Source organism: Pimephales promelas, chromosome 20 (genome assembly GCF_988280905.1).
Source record: "Pimephales promelas chromosome 20, fPimPro1.hap1.1, whole genome shotgun sequence".
NCBI classification, from domain to species: Eukaryota; Metazoa; Chordata; class Actinopteri; order Cypriniformes; family Leuciscidae; genus Pimephales; species Pimephales promelas.
The window spans coordinates 18,009,159-18,028,776 of record NC_142788.1 but is presented as its reverse complement, the minus strand read 5'-3'; the positions used below and the strand labels follow the sequence as shown (position 1 = coordinate 18,028,776).

The 19,618-nt window shown below is 38.5% G+C and overlaps 2 protein-coding genes across 7 annotated transcripts in view; one reads left to right on the top strand and one right to left on the bottom strand.

Moving 5' to 3' along the window:
- megf6a (multiple EGF-like-domains 6a) overlaps nt 1-4,708 on the top strand; it is a 32,036-nt gene extending 27,328 nt beyond the window's left edge. Inside the window, exons 26-34 of the mRNA XM_039651899.2 lie at nt 22-153; nt 891-1,019; nt 1,888-2,016; nt 2,098-2,226; nt 2,293-2,421; nt 2,518-2,646; nt 3,180-3,308; nt 3,389-3,517; nt 3,608-4,708. Coding sequence (XP_039507833.2) covers nt 22-153; nt 891-1,019; nt 1,888-2,016; nt 2,098-2,226; nt 2,293-2,421; nt 2,518-2,646; nt 3,180-3,308; nt 3,389-3,517; nt 3,608-3,663 — 1,091 coding nt within the window. The 3' untranslated portion in view covers nt 3,664-4,708. The remainder of the gene's footprint in view (nt 1-21; nt 154-890; nt 1,020-1,887; nt 2,017-2,097; nt 2,227-2,292; nt 2,422-2,517; nt 2,647-3,179; nt 3,309-3,388; nt 3,518-3,607) is intronic.
- A 93-nt stretch (nt 4,709-4,801) lies between these two features.
- Nucleotides 4,802-19,618, bottom strand: part of kcnab2b (potassium voltage-gated channel subfamily A regulatory beta subunit 2b) — a 104,657-nt gene continuing 89,840 nt past the window's right edge. For all 6 annotated transcript variants that reach the window (XM_039651932.2, XM_089124285.1, XM_039651924.2 and 3 more), the window contains 3 exons: nt 10,294-10,414; nt 9,388-9,476; nt 4,802-7,445 (listed from right to left, as the gene is read on the bottom strand). In XM_039651932.2, the coding sequence (XP_039507866.1) occupies nt 7,356-7,445; nt 9,388-9,476; nt 10,294-10,414 (300 nt within the window). In that variant the 3' untranslated portion in view covers nt 4,802-7,355. The remainder of the gene's footprint in view (nt 7,446-9,387; nt 9,477-10,293; nt 10,415-19,618) is intronic.

The window sequence follows — 19,618 nt, the reverse complement described above, 5'->3', positions numbered from 1 at the left end:
GATTGTTGCTCTGATCTGCAGTGTGTCAGTCAGGCACGTTTGGACTGAAGTGTAACCAGGTGTGCCAGTGCTCTGAGGTGAATCAGCTCTGTCACCCCGTCACTGGTGTGTGTTACTGTGCTCCAGGATACCTTGGCAACACGTGTGATACAGGTGCGCCCTTCGTGATGACACCTTCTTTCATCTTCTGGCCAATTCACACTGTACCGACAGACCAGCGGTGACAGTCAGATTACAACACGTCACTTCACAGACATACTGTACTAATTCCGACAGGGATAACGCACTGATCCGATAAAACCTGTCGAAGTGTCTGCTGCAGTCTGTCTGTGCGGTGTGAATTGGCCTTTAAAAGGTTTGAGATGACCAGAAAGGATTAAACGTGACAATATGGCTGTATGGAAAAAACGAATGAATTTATGAATACACCAGATAGGCCAAATGCTTTTATGTAATTCTATACAGGCATTATTATATCACATTGATTTGTATTAAAACTAATAGATTTTTGATATTTTAAAAATCTTTTTACATGCACTCATTTATTTTTGCTACTTTTCAAATGCTGTAAATATATAGATTTGTCCCTTTCATCCTGAAATATAAAGATCAAACATAAAAAAACCTATTAATTACATTTATAAAATAATCTAAATCTAAACAAAGACTGTAGTAATCATCCAATCATCAATATGTACTGTGTGAAATTTATTTATTTATACATTTTTACACAATTTAAAATTGTCCTTCCGTTGCAGCAGCATTTCCACTACAACTGACACTTTATAAACTTTTATCAAGTATATTAAAGGATATTATGGATTGTTGAAAATGACCTCATGTAGAGTGTAAAATAGCTCTGTACCATTGATGCCTCATTGTTGTTTTAGAGTGTGAGGCGGGACGTTATGGTCCCAACTGCGAAAAGGAGTGCCAGTGTCAGAACAACGGAGTGTGCAAGACCAGCACGGGCACCTGCACCTGCCCAGCAGGATACATTGGACCAAACTGCAATATCAGTTAGTCACACTTACAATTTTCATTTATTTCAAGATTTAACCCTCTGGACCTTTTGGTTTAGGTGTTACACTCTGCTCCTTCTCGGTCAAAAGTGACCAAAGCCTTGAAATGAATATTATCTCCCCCCCCCCAAATGAATATCAATGTAATGTTTTTGTTCAATAATATTTTTTTTATTATTATTTAGAATGTTGAGGGGATTTTATAATACTATGCAATAATTGTAAAAAAATATAAAATAAAATATGAGCTTTTTTCCATTAGAATATATATATATATATATATATATATATATATATATATATATATTATAAATATAAATAATATTTGTATTATTTTTCAATAAATGAAAGATTTCACAATAAAATAAAGTGAAGGCCTTTAAAATCTTTTTTTAAAGGGAGAATAGAGATGGCATGTTAATAGAGGTGGAAGCGTTAAAAAAATAAAAACTTTTTTAGACAAAATTTCATTAGGTTTTGCATATATATTTAGACATTCTAAAAGACTACTTTTTATATATTTAGATATAATTTGTCAGATAAGTATCAGATTTTGGTTATGATTAGAATCAAACAGGGAACACATGGAAAGTAGTTGTTAGTTTGTACCACCATAAGATTCGTATTATTTCATATTTTCCGTTCATTTCATATATCGGTCATTTTAAATCGTGAAGGAGCCAAGTGTTGACATACAAATCATTTCCATTATTTTTTTTTTTTTTTTTTTGGTGTTTACATAGCTAATGCAAGTAAAGTCACCAAGTGTCATCCCAATCCGTTTAAAGCAAAATTCAATTTTTTTCGATCACTTCTGACGAAAGAGGCCCATAGGTTTCACTAACAGACTGTTCTCTCTCTAAAGCCTGTCCGATAGGCCGTTACGGGAAAGACTGTGTACGAGTAGCTTTGTGTGGTGAAGGAGCCCGGAGCGATCCGGTCACAGGCAGATGTGTGTGCAAAGCTGGCCAGCGAGGGGAAGACTGTGGGAAAGGTCTGACAGTATTTCTGCTAAAACTGAGGGTGGAGGGATTGAGTTTGTTGTATGAAATAAGCTGATGTAATTGTGTCTCAGGCTGTGCTAAGGGCTGGTTTGGGGAAGACTGTGCTCAGCGCTGTAACTGCAGTAATGGAGGAGTGTGTGACGCTGTTACAGGAAACTGCACCTGTGGCCTGGGCTGGACAGGAGACAGCTGTGATATAGGTCAGCACAGATTATCAGAACATTTAAATTCTGATATAAAATAAAATGTGTTGTTGTGTTGATCAGAGTGTCCCAGAGGGAGATATGGTGCCGACTGCAGGGAAATGTGTGACTGTCAAAATAACGGCACTTGTGACAGAGTGACGGGCGAGTGTCACTGTCGTCCTGGATACTATGGGCATCTCTGTGAACATGGTGAGAAAACACAGGATCTTTTTCATCGAATTTTGTATCCTGAATATTTTAGTCAGTTTTGTGATGATTAATTTATATTTTTATTTTTATCCAAAGCATGCCCTGTTGGTTTCCATGGTCATCGCTGCCAGCTTCTGTGTGACTGCCGTGCCAATGCACCGTGTGACCCTGGAACGGGCCGCTGCCTCTGTCCTCCAGGTTACCAAGGACTCCGCTGTGATAGAGGTACAGAGGAGCTCTTGTATAATGCTACATGTATTCATGACAGTTATAATGGCCTCAGGACAGCCAATATCACATCACCGTTTAACTTAGTGTCTTTGTCATGACAACTTGACATAAAATTGACAGGTTGTGATGTATTGGTTTATGTCAAGATGTCATAACAACAGCGTTGAAAAGGTTTAAAAGTGCAAGTTTTTGAACCATTATCATCCATGTGTAAACTACAAAAACGTGATTTTGTGAAAAGAATCAGTGACGTCATTCACATGTGTATTACCTGTTCAGTCTATACTAGGCATCTAGTGAAAGTGACATCGCCACCTACTGGCCTGTCATGCATAATACAGCGATTTTAGTCGTTTTCTTGGATCCGTGTGAACGGGGGTTGCTTTGATTGTGTTTTTCACGTACATACAACAATCTTAAGGAAAAACATTTCCATTTTTTGTACATCATATCACCCTAATGTAGTTACCTAATGTTAACAAATGAAACCTTTTTGTTAAGGATTACACTGTACGTGTATGTTTCAGAGTGTGAGCCTGGAAAATTTGGGCGTAATTGTGTCCACAAATGTGACTGTGATGGAGACACACCATGTGACCCTGTCAGTGGCAGGTGTCTGTGTCCACCTGGGAAAATGGGATCTCGCTGTGATATAGGTGAGCCTTCCACCATATTTCTTGGATTTTTTTTTTTTTTTTTTTCAGTCATTCAGTCAAATATTTATTTTTGACATCAGACTGTGGGGTTAATCGATTTGGACCTGACTGCTCAGAGAGATGTGAATGTCACAACGGGGGCCAGTGCAATCCACGCAATGGGCGCTGCACCTGTCTGAACAGATGGGTCGGACCGACCTGTCAAGAGGGTAATTTCACTTTTGGTCATTCACAATAACCGTCGCATTTAACAGTGATTTCGGAAAATAACTTTCCTGTTTCATTTGTGTTAATAACAGGGCTCACATCCAGTCTGAATACTAGCAGCAACAAAAGGAAGGACTCGTCAGTATAGCAATAACAGATACATACAAGTGGCAATGACTGCCAACTGACCTGCCTTGAATTTTAGCCTTGTAGCAATTTTTTTTAAAGATCTTTGAACACAAAAGTCCACCAAATGATCATGACACACTCTTGTGGCAGTAGAGACTTCCATTAGTTAGTTAGGAAAAGTGGACATCAAGTCCAACATGACTTGTTATATTGAAGCTCTATCTGGATGAGGACAAATTCAACTTTAAACTTTTTTTTTGAAGAGTTTTTCAGCATCAGTTCTGCTCAGGGCGATCGAGCTTCTAGAAGACTTTTTTAGTTAATTTAACTGTAATCAAGAAAACCTCCAAATCAAGGCCTTCGGTTCACCTTAACTGTGATCCGAAAAAAGGCCTTTAAGGAACCATATATTTTGCCTTCATTACATGGGTTGATATTCATTTAACTCCACATTTTGTCTTGAGTTAAATTTTTTGCAATTTTTTTAAGATACTTTGAGTAAAACGCATGTTAATGATATCTTACATCATTCATAATTAACATTTTCAATAATAAATTTAGGTATAATTTTATTAAATTGAGTTAAATATTTTATATGGAGTATAATATTTGGATGTTGACATTCTTTATACAGTATTCAAAACTTTGTTTTTAAAATCATAAAAAAATATAAAACTGGAGTAATTTTTTACCTGTGTAAATATACTGTATGAAATAGTTTTTTTTTTTATGTGAATGCTTCTGTACAATTTTATTTGAAAGAAAACTGTACTGTAAACCTTATACTTAAATGATTCCGGTTTCATCCTTGTAGCTTTTTTGCAAGATTTATTTTTGTATAGTATAATATCTTACTACACCATGTGCATTTGGGATGTGTAAATTGAATTTTTATTTCAGACTATATTGTATATTTCACAATATTTCTGCAGCTAAGTCAGGGCCAAAGATAGCACTTAAATTCTTCTGTTTTCAGCCATGGTCAATGCTTTTTCTTTGTTTTGTAATGATTGAGTTTCTGGAAGCTTACACTTTTTATATTCAGGATTAAACATCTTTTGTTATATTGTTGTGCTTGGTGGACTTTAAGTGTTTATGAATATTGGCTTCTCATAAATAACACATTTAGACACAAAAATTGCAAATACTAAATTAAAGAATTTTCAGAATTATTTATTTTCATCGTTTGAAGCTGTACATATTTTTCTTCAAGCATAATGTCAAGCAATAATTGCCAATGAAAAAATAAATGAAGGCAAATGTGATTATGGTTATTAAAATCAGTATAGCATACAGAATCAGATTATATACATGTTATCAAACCATTCCATTATCTATCTACAGAGATCACCATAACTTAATGCATTTCTTTAACAGTCATGGTGATCATATTACAGTTAATAATTATCAGAATACTAAGTTGAAATACCAAAAAACAGTCTATTCATATCAAATAAGCATTAACACTTCAGATTTCCTGTACATACAGTTACTCCTATTGACAATATTTTTTTTTTCAAATAATTTTACAGCAAAGTATTCAGCTGGGGCTCTTTCTACAACAATGCAGGGAAAAAACTTAAATATTAGGCTGTTACATTTGTGTAAACCAACAATTTCTCATTCAGGGACATTTATCCTCCACATGACGAAACTGGTACACGTGGTGCGCTTTTTACCATCTAATTACTGACATCAACAGTTATGACTTCCTGAGCGAGTGCAAACAAATGTGAACCGAAAAGTACCTCAAACACTTCATGATAGATGCAGCCTCACTCGACATACAAATAACAAATATAAGAACATTTACAATGAGCCTCAGCTAATGGCAACTGAAGCAATACTCCCACTTCCATCAAAGCCTGGTATTCTTTGGTTAAAGTGCTACTTAAAAAAGCCTCTCGGATAGTAATAGTAAGCATGTTTGAAATTGACTTACGACTCAATGTAGCTCAATCAACAATCAAAACCCTTTAAGTTTCATTACATTCCAACTACAGGTCAACACTTTCACTCAGCCAAGCATAATCATTGTTCTACACTAAAATATAGGCCATTATTAAAATCCACTATGTACATGCAGCCAATATTGAGACTTTTTGAACACTACGATACATAGGCTAAATTTAGTAAAAAGTTAATTCATATTGGAATAAGAGTCAGAATAATTTGAACTGCCTTGATATGATATAAATTCATTTAGCCATTTCTATTATTATAAGTTAATAATTACGATGACATAAGTTAGACTACTCTATAACGCCTCTGTCATCCTCAGTTAATGCTCAGCATTTACCACTGATGGTTTTAAAATTCCAGAAAGTAGCCTACTAGATAGCCTAATTCTGTTGATACAGATCAACATGCTAAATAAATGGTTGCAACAATAAAATAATGTTTCATGGAGAACATATGTGAAATAAATTATACTATTAAGGTACTGATTTTGTTCTAAAATTTTACTTATAATGTGGAGTGATGTGTTCCTGGCCAGTAGAGGGCGCCATTGACCAAAAACAAGACCCATTCTACACATACACAAAGAAAAACAAACAACACTAAACACGAAAAGGTAAAATGTTCATAAAACTGTTAAATGACAACCAAAACACCTCAATTCCTTCTAATTTCTTTAGACAGTATTGTGTGAATACTGACTGACAGAAAAAAACCATCCAGTGCACTCAAAATGGTTCTAATCGAGCATCCACTAAAATTAAATAGGAGCAGAAGTTTCCACATTCAGCAACGGAAAATACACATAATTAAGGCAATCAAACACTGAGTACAGATGACACGATGAGTACCAAATAATAACATTTCAAAACTCAACTGATCAAACGCAGGTGCTTGGACGAAATAGACATTTCTTTGGTTTTAGCAAAACAAAGCTGTGACATAAGCACACAGTTTACCACTCAACTACTGTCTACGCTCTATAAGGACATTTGTTTTCTAGAAAAGCTCTTGAAAGTAAAAAAAAAAAACTAAGGGTTTATAAACACTTTCAGATATTGCACATTTGTTGAGGCCTGTTTTTGACTAATATTTCTGACAGTCTCACAACCCAAAGCTAATGTTTGTTTACCTACAGTATTATATAACTCTATAATGACTATCCCTTTCTAGAATTAAAAAAAGCAGCCAGAAATAATGATAGAGCTTGTAGTATAAATGAGGTCTTGTAAACAATCACATATTGGCCATCAATTCAGTGATGTTTCCATATAAAACTTCAAATGCCTTATTTAGTTTGTTCAGTCATGTAATTGCTAGTGCTTCATCAGTTTCATTACCTCCTGTTAGGTTATGCAAATTTATTTGTTTTCCAAAATGTAGGGGAAAAGCTCTGGCCAGTGGATCTCATGCATTTCTAGAATAAGTACAAAAACTCTGGATCGCTAATACTGCAATTCTTAGTGTTTACTACGAGGGGACAAAGAGGACGAGGAAGCGAGCCAGTGTGCTTGATCTCAGTGGTTTCTTGGTGGTTGGAGCGTCGTTCTGCTTATTGAGTATGTGAGCATGCTTCCCTTCTGCCCGTGCGGATCTTGGCCTCCTCTCAGGCTAATGTCGGCAGACTCCAAGTAGTGTGCGAGTTGGTGTCTCCTGCAGGACCTGTGGCGGTGCTGGTCCCATGTGCCAATGTTTAATTCAGTCAAAGCTCAGAGAAAGAAGCAGGTCGACACAGTGTCACTAACCTTCCTTTTAGGACCGGTAGTCCTTTTTACTGTAGGGTTTGTTGCCTAAGATACTGTCCACTTCATGAACAATTGACGATGACAATTTTGGAAGAACCTGAAAGAATGTTGGATTGAAGTTTGTGTTTTTCAATGTTACAAATTTATTAATAACTAAACTCGTTGGGCCAAAACAATGTCCCAATATGTTTGTTAGCCTACCCTTTTTCATTTTTGCGGTTTCATTATTTTAATCTTGGCTACAAAGCCTATAATAGGCTGTTAAATGACAGGTTATGTAGTGACAACTTACACCGTATAGTATGATCAATCGCGCATGTTTTTCATTCACACGCAAGTTGGGTCCACTTATAACATGCATTTGGGAACGCAACATGTACCTACCATTAAAAGCACTTTTCAGTAGAAGTATTAAAGGCAGTTTTCCTCCAAAATAAAAGCTTGATGGTTTAACGTTTAAAAAGAAATTACAATTTTTACCGCAAAATAAATAATTATTTTTCTTAAACACGTAATTTTTATTTTACAGTAAATTTAAAAAAAATATATTTTATTTAGTAATTACAATAAAACATAATAATATTAATAATCATTATTATTATTATTTTGTAGTCATTAATTTATAATAACAAGTTTTAGCCAAATTGTGAAACCCTAGAAACAAACAAATTTTTTACCAGAAAATTCGCAATTCAATTTTTTTTCCTTTGAATCGAGCAGCTCTGCTATATAGTATGACTTGGGGAATGTTGTCAAAAAAAGATGGATAACATGTGTGTGATGAGCTTCTTGGAGGTTAATAATGTTGGAACCAGGGCCAAAATCTTTTTGCCACACCAGCCCATGGCCGGAGACTTAAAGGTGCACAGTCATTTTTAGCGCCATCTAGTGGTGAGGTTGCGAAACACAACTAACAGTAGTTACAGTGGCCGACAGATGTCGTCGTTTGAGACAGCAGAGAGTAGCCAGTTAAGCAATGAGGTCTTTACAAAGATTCATTTAAAAATGATTGTTTCCTAATTATTCAGTAAATCGATGTTATTGCGAATATTATTGTTACTTGTTCATCATTGTGTCAGAGTTTTATTAGTTGACTAGTTAGCCAGCTTCTTTGCACGAAGAACAACACGCATTTGTCCATTTAGGGCTACTGTAGAAACATGTCGTCGCATGTCAATGTAAGGGGACCCGAGGTGAATGTAGATAGAAATGGCTCATTCTAAGGTAATAAAAACATAACGGTTCATTAAGTAAAATCTTTATATACCACTGAAAACATAGTTATGTATATGATATTGCATTTCTGTCAACAGATCCTCCAAAATATTACACAACGCACCTTTAAGAAAAAATATCTGCCGTACATATTTGTTTTAACCAGCCATGAAACATAGATTAATCATTATTAAAGTTAGGAAAATAATTTAAAAAAAGAGCAACAAGTGGTTGTCCTTTGTCGTTTGATTAACACTAAAAACACAGACAGCAGCAGTACGCTAACATTTAGGCTGCTATCACTTTAAGAGCTAATGCACGGCTCCATTATCCTGTTACACGTGCGTTTTCTTTCTCAACTGTTTACGTTCAGTTAAGACATAACAGAATATTTTTACAAGAATACTTGCTCAGAATTATCATATCAGAATTATCTTTGCATTTTGTTCATTTTGTTTGAATATGTCTGTTTAACCGCAACATGACGTGAAAGTGAGCTCAATTTCGTATTCACGCTCTGTCCGAGACACGGATTTCTGCGTGCTTTAGTGCATTACATGTCCTGTAATGAGAATTACTTTATAGAATTATTATTTGTAATTATACAATAAATTTGATATTTGCATTTTTCTTTCAGTTAGTGTCTAGTGTGAACAGAGCTTTGAAAAATTCAAAGCTGTGGAGTGTTTCAAAATTATGTAACGCTTATTTTGACAGCTTGATGCGTCATATCATTCTTGTGCCATTTGTTGTTTGTATGTTTCATCTCAGAATAAAAAGCTCTGTTCATGTATGTGTCCTGCTGTCTGCTGTCAGTGTCTCACCTGAATGGCTCCTATGTTCTCCATCAGCTGATCAGTGCTGGAGGCCCCCAGCAGAACACAGCTCACACCCTCATTCCTCAGACACCACGCTAGAGACAGACCAAAGCACAGACACTCAGAACACTCCACAGCGAAACACGCCATCCGAAAACTCAGCAAGAAATCTGGCCTCAGGTAACAGAGCTAAATCTAGATACTGGATTCTCTTAGAAGAGTTGAAAGCAATTCAGGCCTGTGTGCTTTTTATATAATCAATCATGTCAGAACACTGAACAGAAGAAAGCCAGAAGTACTTGACAGTGCAGGTGTGTTTTAAGCTATAAAAATATACTTCATTTCAGTGCTATACTTTAAACAAGCGACACACAGAAGGGAAGCTTATTTTAGGCTCTAACCATTAAACTTACATATTTATGGTAATGCATGTTCCTTGTGTTTTTTAATGTTGAATGTCCTGTTTCACACAGTAACAATATAGCAGGAAAATAAGGGGACAGGCAGCTAGTGGATAGTGAGGAGATGTTTGCTGCTGTCAGCTGAATGTTTTATAACAGGTTCCAAAACGATCCCATTATCATTTCCGTGTTAACTACAAAATTGCAAATTTGTGAATAAAGTGATGTCAAGCATGAGTATTATGTGTTCGGTCTATGGGTGTGTAGTGTTTCTTTACAAAGTGGACTCGCCACCTACTGGCCTGGCAACAGAACACAGCGTTTTTAGTCATTTTCGCGGATCTGACTGAACATACAACTAACAGACTAACTGTTCAACAAATTACCCAAGACAAAAAGACACACAGGACAGAAGCAACAGACGGGAACAGACAGCCTGTTCTGAGCTCCAGGCAGGCAGACAGACAGACAGACAGAAAGAGAGAGAGCAGCAAGGCCTGGGCGGTATTACCGATGGCCAGCTGGGGCAGCGTGCAGCCCAGCCGCTCCGCAATGGCCTGCAACTCTTTCAGCTTCGCCTGCTGACGGCGGCCTTCCTCACTCAGGATCTTGTCCTTCAACCACTGGTAGCCCTGTTTCAAACAGACAGCACACCTGCTCAGAGAGCCACACGTCACCGGCCACGGAGCCACAGGAATAGCCAGTGGATGGTGATGATGGAATGGATTATATCTGCATACATAGCCACGGGAACATGTTTTATGTGAGGGTGCTGATGGAACGGTGGGTTGGGAGGGTATTTTACATTATACACATTATACAAACTCTTCCTAAACTTGCTCAGGTCAAGGCTATGATATTGTAAACAAAAATTATTAATTAGTTTTAAAAGCTGTGTAATTACATAATTTATGCTACTTGTTTAATTTGCTCTTGACAGGCAGCAAGTCTTACCATATTAAATACAGTGTTCTTGCACCTGCTGTATGTATTACACTAGAGTACCATTGATGCAGGGGCATAGCAAGTATTGGGCCAGGGCGGCACTGGACCGCCCACATTACTCACTGGCCCGCCGAGGCAAGTTTGATAAAAAATACATTTTTAGTTTAGTTTTATTATTCAATAATAAAATCTGCACTTCTGACTAGCCTGAATAAAATAGACAAGATATTGTCTACATTGGTTTGTCCAGCCTTTATTGAGCTCGGTTGGTTGAACATGATGATTTGACATAATATAATGGTGTAACTGTTTTTGCAGTTTGACTATTAATTTTTCTACTCTCTAAGGTTAATTATTATTGAAGTTATTTTTTCTATGAAAAACTATGCGCCCACTGACATTTTCACTGGCCCACCCAAAATACAATTTCTGCCTACGCCACTGCGTGGGATCTCAATATCTCAGCTCTGGAAGGGTCTAGAGCCTCCATTTTTGCACTCAGGTGTAAGTCTCATGGCCCTCTATCAGAATCCAGAGTTTTGAGAAGATTGGGAAAACTTTATTTTTCGCCTGAAAAAAAAAAAAACGTAAGGGGTAACACTGTCGTTTTTTTTTTCGGGTCGAATTTTTGAGTTTCAATATCTCAGCTCTGGAAGGGTCTAGAGCCTCCATTTTTGCACTCAGGTGTAAGTCTCATGGCCCTCTATCAGAATCCAGAGTTTTGAGAAGATTGGGGAAACTTTATTTTTCACCCGAAAAAAAAAACGTAAGGGGTAACACTGTCGTTTTTTTTTCGGGTCGAATTTTTGAGTTTCGATATCTCAGCTCTGGAAGGGTCTAGAGCCTCCATTTTTGCACTCAGGTCAAAGTCTCATGGCCCTCTATCAGAATCCAGAGTTTTGAGAAGATTGGGGAAACTTTTTTTTTTCGCCCCCCCAAAAAAAACGTAAGGGGTAACACTGTCGTTTTTTTTTCGGGTCGAATTTTTGAGTTTCGATATCTCAGCTCTGGAAGGGTCTAGAGCCTCCATTTTTGCACTCAGGTCAAAGTCTCATGGCCCTCTATCAGAATCCAGAGTTTTGAGAAGATTGGGGAAACTTTTTTTTTCGCCCCCCCAAAAAAAACGTAAGGGGTAACACTGTCGTTTTTTTTTCGGGTCGAATTTTTGAGTTTCGATATCTCAGCTCTGGAAGGGTCTAGAGCCTCCATTTTTGCACTCAGGTGTAAGTCTCATGGCCCTCTATCAGAATCCAGAGTTTTGAGAAGATTGGAGAAACTTTTTTTTTCGCCCCCCAAAAAAAAACGTAAGGGGTAACACTGTCGTTTTTTTTTTCGGGTCGAATTTTTGAGTATCGATATCTCAGCTCTAGAAGGGTCTAGAGCCTCCGTTTTTGCACTCAGGTGTAAGTCTCATGGCCCTCTACCAGAATCCAGAGTTTTGAGAAGATTGGAGAAACTTAATTTTTTGCCCAAAAAAAAAAAACGTAAGGGGTAACACTGTCGTTTTTTTTTCGGGTCGAATTTTTGAGTTTCGATATCTCAGCTCTGGAAGGGTCTAGAGCCTCCATTTTTGCACTCAGGTCAAAGTCCCATGGCCCTCTATCAGAATCCAGAGTTTTGAGAAGATTGGGGAAACTTTTTTTTTTCGCCCCCCCAAAAAAAACGTAAGGGGTAACACTGTCGTTTTTTTTTCGGGTCGAATTTTTGAGTTTCGATATCTCAGCTCTGGAAGGGTCTAGAGCCTCCATTTTTGCACTCAGGTGTACGTCTCATGGCCCTCTATCAGAATCCAGAGTTTTGAGAAGATTGGGAAAACTTTATTTTTCGCCTGAAAAAAAAAAACGTAAGGGGTAACACTGTCGTTTTTTTTTCGGGTCGAATTTTTGAGTTTCGATATCTCAGCTCTGGAAGGGTCTAGAGCCTCCATTTTTGCACTCAGGTCAAAGTCTCATGGCCCTCTATCAGAATCCAGAGTTTTGAGAAGATTGGGGAAACTTTTTTTTTCGCCCCCCCAAAAAAAACGTAAGGGGTAACACTGTCGTTTTTTTTTCGGGTCGAATTTTTGAGTTTCGATATCTCAGCTCTGGAAGGGTCTAGAGCCTCCATTTTTGCACTCAGGTGTAAGTCTCATGGCCCTCTATCAGAATCCAGAGTTTTGAGAAGATTGGAGAAACTTTTTTTTTCGCCCCCCAAAAAAAAACGTAAGGGGTAACACTGTCGTTTTTTTTTTCGGGTCGAATTTTTGAGTATCGATATCTCAGCTCTAGAAGGGTCTAGAGCCTCCGTTTTTGCACTCAGGTGTAAGTCTCATGGCCCTCTACCAGAATCCAGAGTTTTGAGAAGATTGGAGAAACTTAATTTTTTGCCCAAAAAAAAAAAACGTAAGGGGTAACACTGTCGTTTTTTTTTCGGGTCGAATTTTTGAGTTTCGATATCTCAGCTCTGGAAGGGTCTAGAGCCTCCATTTTTGCACTCAGGTCAAAGTCCCATGGCCCTCTATCAGAATCCAGAGTTTTGAGAAGATTGGGGAAACTTTTTTTTTTCGCCCCCCCAAAAAAAACGTAAGGGGTAACACTGTCGTTTTTTTTTCGGGTCGAATTTTTGAGTTTCGATATCTCAGCTCTGGAAGGGTCTAGAGCCTCCATTTTTGCACTCAGGTGTACGTCTCATGGCCCTCTATCAGAATCCAGAGTTTTGAGAAGATTGGGAAAACTTTATTTTTCGCCTGAAAAAAAAAAACGTAAGGGGTAACACTGTCGTTTTTTTTTCGGGTCGAATTTTTGAGTTTCGATATCTCAGCTCTGGAAGGGTCTAGAGCCTCCATTTTTGCACTCAGGTCAAAGTCTCATGGCCCTCTATCAGAATCCAGAGTTTTGAGAAGATTGGGGAAACTTTTTTTTTTCGCCCCCCAAAAAAAAACGTAAGGGGTAACACTGTCGTTTTTTTTTCGGGTCGAATTTTTGAGTTTCGATATCTCAGCTCTGGAAGGGTCTAGAGCCTCCATTTTTGCACTCAGGTGTAAGTCTCATGGCCCTCTATCAGAATCCAGAGTTTTGAGAAGATTGGGGAAACTTAATTTTTTGCCCCCAAAAAAAAACGTAAGGGGTAACACTGTCGTTTTTTTTTTCGGGTCGAATTTTTGAGTTTCAATATCTTAGCTCTGAAAGGGTCTAGAGCCTCCATTTTTGCACTCAGGTTTAAGTCTCATGGCCCTCTATCAGAATTCAGAGTTTTGAGAAGATTGGGGAAACTTAATTTTTTGCCCCAAAAAAAAAAAAAAAGGGGTAACACTGTCGTTTTTTTTTTCAGGTCGAATTTTTGAGTTTCGATATCTCAGCTCTGGAAGGGTCTAGAGCCTCCATTTTTGCACTCAGGTGTAAGTCTCATGGCCCTCTATCAGAATCCAGAGTTTTGAGAAGATTGGGGAAACTTTATTTTTCGCCTGAAAAAAAAAAACGTAAGGGGTAACACTGTCGGTTTTTTTTTCGGGTCGAATTTTTGAGTTTCAATATCTCAGCTCTGGAAGAGTCTAGAGCCTCCATTTTTGCACTCAGGTGTAAGTCTCATGGCCCTCTATCAGAATCCAGAGTTTTGAGAAGATTGGGGAAACTTTATTTTTCACCCGAAAAAAAAAACGTAAGGGGTAACACTGTCGTTTTTTTTTCGGGTCGAATTTTTGAGTTTCGATATCTCAGCTCTGGAAGGGTCTAGAGCCTCCATTTTTGCACTCAGGTGTAAGTCTCATGGCCCTCTATCAGAATCCAGAGTTTTGAGAAGATTGGGGAAACTTTTTTTTTCGCCCCCCAAAAAAAACGTAAGGGGTAACACTGTCGTTTTTTTTTCGGGTCGAATTTTTGAGTTTCGATATCTCAGCTCTGGAAGGGTCTAGAGCCTCCATTTTTGCACTCAGGTGTAAGTCTCATGGCCCTCTATCAGAATCCAGAGTTTTGAGAAGATTGGGGAAACTTTTTTTTTCGCCCCCCAAAAAAAAACGTAAGGGGTAACACTGTCGTTTTTTTTTTCGGGTCGAATTTTTGAGTATCGATATCTCAGCTCTAGAAGGGTCTAGAGCCTCCGTTTTTGCACTCAGGTGTAAGTCTCATGGCCCTCTACCAGAATCCAGAGTTTTGAGAAGATTGGAGAAACTTAATTTTTTGCCCAAAAAAAAAAAAACGTAAGGGGTAACACTGTCGTTTTTTTTTCGGGTCGAATTTTTGAGTTTCGATATCTCAGCTCTGGAAGGGTCTAGAGCCTCCATTTTTGCACTCAGGTGTAAGTCTCATGGCCCTCTATCAGAATCCAGAGTTTTGAGAAGATTGGGAAAACTTTATTTTTCGCCTGAAAAAAAAAACGTAAGGGGTAACACTGTCGTTTTTTTTTTCGGGTCGAATTTTTGAGTTTCGATATCTCAGCTCTGGAAGGGTCTAGAGCCTCCATTTTTGCACTCAGGTGTAAGTCTCATGGCCCTCTATCAGAATCCAGAGTTTTGAGAAGATTGGGGAAACTTAATTTTTTGCCCCCCAAAAAAAAACGTAAGGGGTAACACTGTCGTTTTTTTTTTCGGGTCGAATTTTTGAGTTTCAATATCTTAGCTCTGGAAGGGTCTAGAGCCTCCATTTTTGCACTCAGGTTTAAGTCTCATGGCCCTCTATCAGAATTCAGAGTTTTGAGAAGATTGGGGAAACTTAATTTTTTGCCCAAAAAAAAAAAACGTAAGGGGTAACACTGTCGTTTTTTTTTTCAGGTCGAATTTTTGAGTTTCGATATCTCAGCTCTGGAAGGGTCTAGAGCCTCCATTTTTGCACTCAGGTGTAAGTCTCATGGCCCTCTATCAGAATCCAGAGTTTTGAGAAGATTGGGGAAACTTTTTTTTTCGCCCCCCAAAAAAAACGTAAGGGGTAACACTGTCGTTTTTTTTTCGGGTCGAATTTTTGAGTTTCGATATCTCAGCTCTGGAAGGGTCTAGAGCCTCCATTTTTGCACTCAGGTGTAAGTCTCATGGCCCTCTATCAGAATCCAGAGTTTTGAGAAGATTGGGGAAACTTTTTTTTTTCGCCCCCCAAAAAAAAACGTAAGGGGTAACACTGTCGTTTTTTTTTTCGGGTCGAATTTTTGAGTATCGATATCTCAGCTCTAGAAGGGTCTAGAGCCTCCGTTTTTGCACTCAGGTGTAAGTCTCATGGCCCTCTACCAGAATCCAGAGTTTTGAGAAGATTGGAGAAACTTAATTTTTTGCCCAAAAAAAAAAAACGTAAGGGGTAACACTGTCGTTTTTTTTTCGGGTCGAATTTTTGAGTTTCGATATCTCAGCTCTGGAAGGGTCTAGAGCCTCCATTTTTGCACTCAGGTGTAAGTCTCATGGCCCTCTATCAGAATCCAGAGTTTTGAGAAGATTGGGAAAACTTTATTTTTCGCCTGAAAAAAAAAAACGTAAGGGGTAACACTGTCGTTTTTTTTTTCGGGTCGAATTTTTGAGTTTCGATATCTCAGCTCTGGAAGGGTCTAGAGCCTCCATTTTTGCACTCAGGTGTAAGTCTCATGGCCCTCTATCAGAATCCAGAGTTTTGAGAAGATTGGGGAAACTTAATTTTTTGCCCCCCAAAAAAAAACGTAAGGGGTAACACTGTCGTTTTTTTTTTCGGGTCGAATTTTTGAGTTTCAATATCTTAGCTCTGGAAGGGTCTAGAGCCTCCATTTTTGCACTCAGGTTTAAGTCTCATGGCCCTCTATCAGAATTCAGAGTTTTGAGAAGATTGGGGAAACTTAATTTTTTGCCCAAAAAAAAAAAAACGTAAGGGGTAACACTGTCGTTTTTTTTTTCAGGTCGAATTTTTGAGTTTCGATATCTCAGCTCTGGAAGGGTCTAGAGCCTCCATTTTTGCACTCAGGTGTAAGTCTCATGGCCCTCTATCAGAATCCAGAGTTTTGAGAAGATTGGGGAAACTTTATTTTTCGCCTGAAAAAAAAAAACGTAAGGGGTAACACTGTCGTTTTTTTTTCGGGTCGAATTTTTGAGTTTCAATATCTCAGCTCTGGAAGGGTCTAGAGCCTCCATTTTTGCACTCAGGTGTAAGTCTCATGGCCCTCTATCAGAATCCAGAGTTTTGAGAAGATTGGGGAAACTTTATTTTTCACCCGAAAAAAAAAACGTAAGGGGTAACACTGTCGTTTTTTTTTCGGGTCGAATTTTTGAGTTTCGATATCTCAGCTCTGGAAGGGTCTAGAGCCTCCATTTTTGCACTCAGGTCAAAGTCTCATGGCCCTCTATCAGAATCCAGAGTTTTGAGAAGATTGGGGAAACTTTTTTTTTCGCCCCCCCAAAAAAAACGTAAGGGGTAACACTGTCGTTTTTTTTTCGGGTCGAATTTTTGAGTTTCGATATCTCAGCTCTGGAAGGGTCTAGAGCCTCCATTTTTGCACTCAGGTCAAAGTCTCATGGCCCTCTATCAGAATCCAGAGTTTTGAGAAGATTGGGGAAACTTTTTTTTTTCGCCCCCCAAAAAAAAAAACGTAAGGGGTAACACTGTCGTTTTTTTTTCGGGTCGAATTTTTGAGTTTCGATATCTTAGCTCTGGAAGGGTCTAGAGCCTCCATTTTTGCACTCAGGTTTAAGTCTCATGGCCCTCTATCAGAATCCAGAGTTTTGAGAAGATTGGGGAAACTTAATTTTTCGCCCCCCCAAAAAAAACGTAAGGGGTAACACTGTCGTTTTTTTTTCAGGTCGAATTTTTGAGTTTCGATATCTCAGCTCTGGAAGGGTCTAGAGCCTCCGTTTTTGCACTCAGGTGTAAGTCTCATGGCCCTCTATCAGAATCCAGAGTTTTGAGAAGATTGGGGAAACTTTATTTTTCGCCTGAAAAAAAAAAACGTAAGGGGTAACACTGTCGTTTTTTTTTCGGGTCGAATTTTTGAGTTTCGATATCTCAGCTCTGGAAGGGTCTAGAGCCTCCATTTTTGCACTCAGGTGTAAGTCTCATGGCCCTCTATCAGAATCCAGAGTTTTGAGAAGATTGGGGAAACTTTATTTTTCACCCGAAAAAAAAAACGTAAGGGGTAACACTGTCGTTTTTTTTTCGGGTCGAATTTTTGAGTTTCGATATCTCAGCTCTGGAAGGGTCTAGAGCCTCCATTTTTGCACTCAGGTGTAAGTCTCATGGCCCTCTATCAGAATCCAGAGTTTTGAGAAGATTGGGGAAACTTTTTTTTTCGCCCCCCAAAAAAAACGTAAGGGCTAACACTGTCGTTTTTTTTTCGGGTCGAATTTTTGAGTTTCGATATCTCAGCTCTGGAAGGGTCTAGAGCCTCCATTTTTGCACTCAGGTGTAAGTCTCATGGCCCTCTATCAGAATCCAGAGTTTTGAGAAGATTGGGGAAACTTTTTTTTTCGCCCCCCCAAAAAAAACGTAAGGGGTAACACTGTCGTTTTTTTTTTCGGGTCGAATTTTTGAGTATCGATATCTCAGCTCTAGAAGGGTCTAGAGCCTCCGTTTTTGCACTCAGGTGTAAGTCTCATGGCCCTCTACCAGAATCCAGAGTTTTGAGAAGATTGGAGAAACTTAATTTTTTGCCCAAAAAAAAAAAACGTAAGGGGTAACACTGTCGTTTTTTTTTTCGGGTCGAATTTTTGAGTTTCGATATCTCAGCTCTGGAAGGGTCTAGAGCCTCCATTTTTGCACTCAGGTGTAAGTCTCATGGCCCTCTATCAGAATCCAGAGTTTTGAGAAGATTGGGAAAACTTTATTTTTCGCCTGAAAAAAAAAAAACGTAAGGGGTAACACTGTCGTTTTTTTTTTCGGGTCGAATTTTTGAGTTTCAATATCTCAGCTCTGGAAGGGTCTAGAGCCTCCATTTTTGCACTCAGGTGTAAGTCTCATGGCCCTCTATCAGAATCCAGAGTTTTGAGAAGATTGGGGAAACTTTATTTTTCACCCGAAAAAAAAAACGTAAGGGGTAACACTGTCGTTTTTTTTTCGGGTCGAATTTTTGAGTTTCGATATCTCAGCTCTGGAAGGGTCTAGAGCCTCCATTTTTGCACTCAGGTCAAAGTCTCATGGCCCTCTATCAGAATCCAGAGTTTTGAGAAGATTGGGGAAACTTTTTTTTTTCGCCCCCCAAAAAAAACGTAAGGGGTAACACTGTCGTTTTTTTTTCGGGTCGAATTTTTGAGTTTCGATATCTCAGCTCTGGAAGGGTCTAGAGCCTCCATTTTTGCACTCAGGTCAAAGTCTCATGGCCCTCTATCAGAATCCAGAGTTTTGAGAAGATTGGGGAAACTTTTTTTTTCGCCCCCCCAAAAAAAAACGTAAGGGGTAACACTGTCGTTTTTTTTTCGGGTCGAATTTTTGAGTTTCGATATCTCAGCTCTGGAAGGGTCTAGAGCCTCCATTTTTGCACTCAGGTGTAAGTCTCATGGCCCTCTATCAGAATCCAGAGTTTTGAGAAGATTGGGGAAACTTTTTTTTTCACCCCCCAAAAAAAACGTAAGGGGTAACACTGTCGTTTTTTTTTTCGGGTCGAATTTTTGAGTTTCAATATCTCAGCTCTGGAAGGGTCTAGAGCCTCCGTTTTTGCACTCAGGTGTAAGTCTCATGGCCCTCTATCAGAATCCAGAGTTTTGAGAAGATTGGGGAAACTTTATTTTTCGCCCGAAAAAAAAAACGTAAGGGGTAACACTGTCGTTTTTTTTTCGGGTCGAATTTTTGAGTTTCGATATCTCAGCTCTGGAAGGGTCTAGAGCCTCCATTTTTGCACTCAGGTCAAAGTCTCATGGCCCTCTATCAGAATCCAGAGTTTTGAGAAGATTGGGGAAACTTTTTTTTTCGCCCCCCCAAAAAAAACGTAAGGGGTAACACTGTCGTTTTTTTTTCGGGTCGAATTTTTGAGTTTCGATA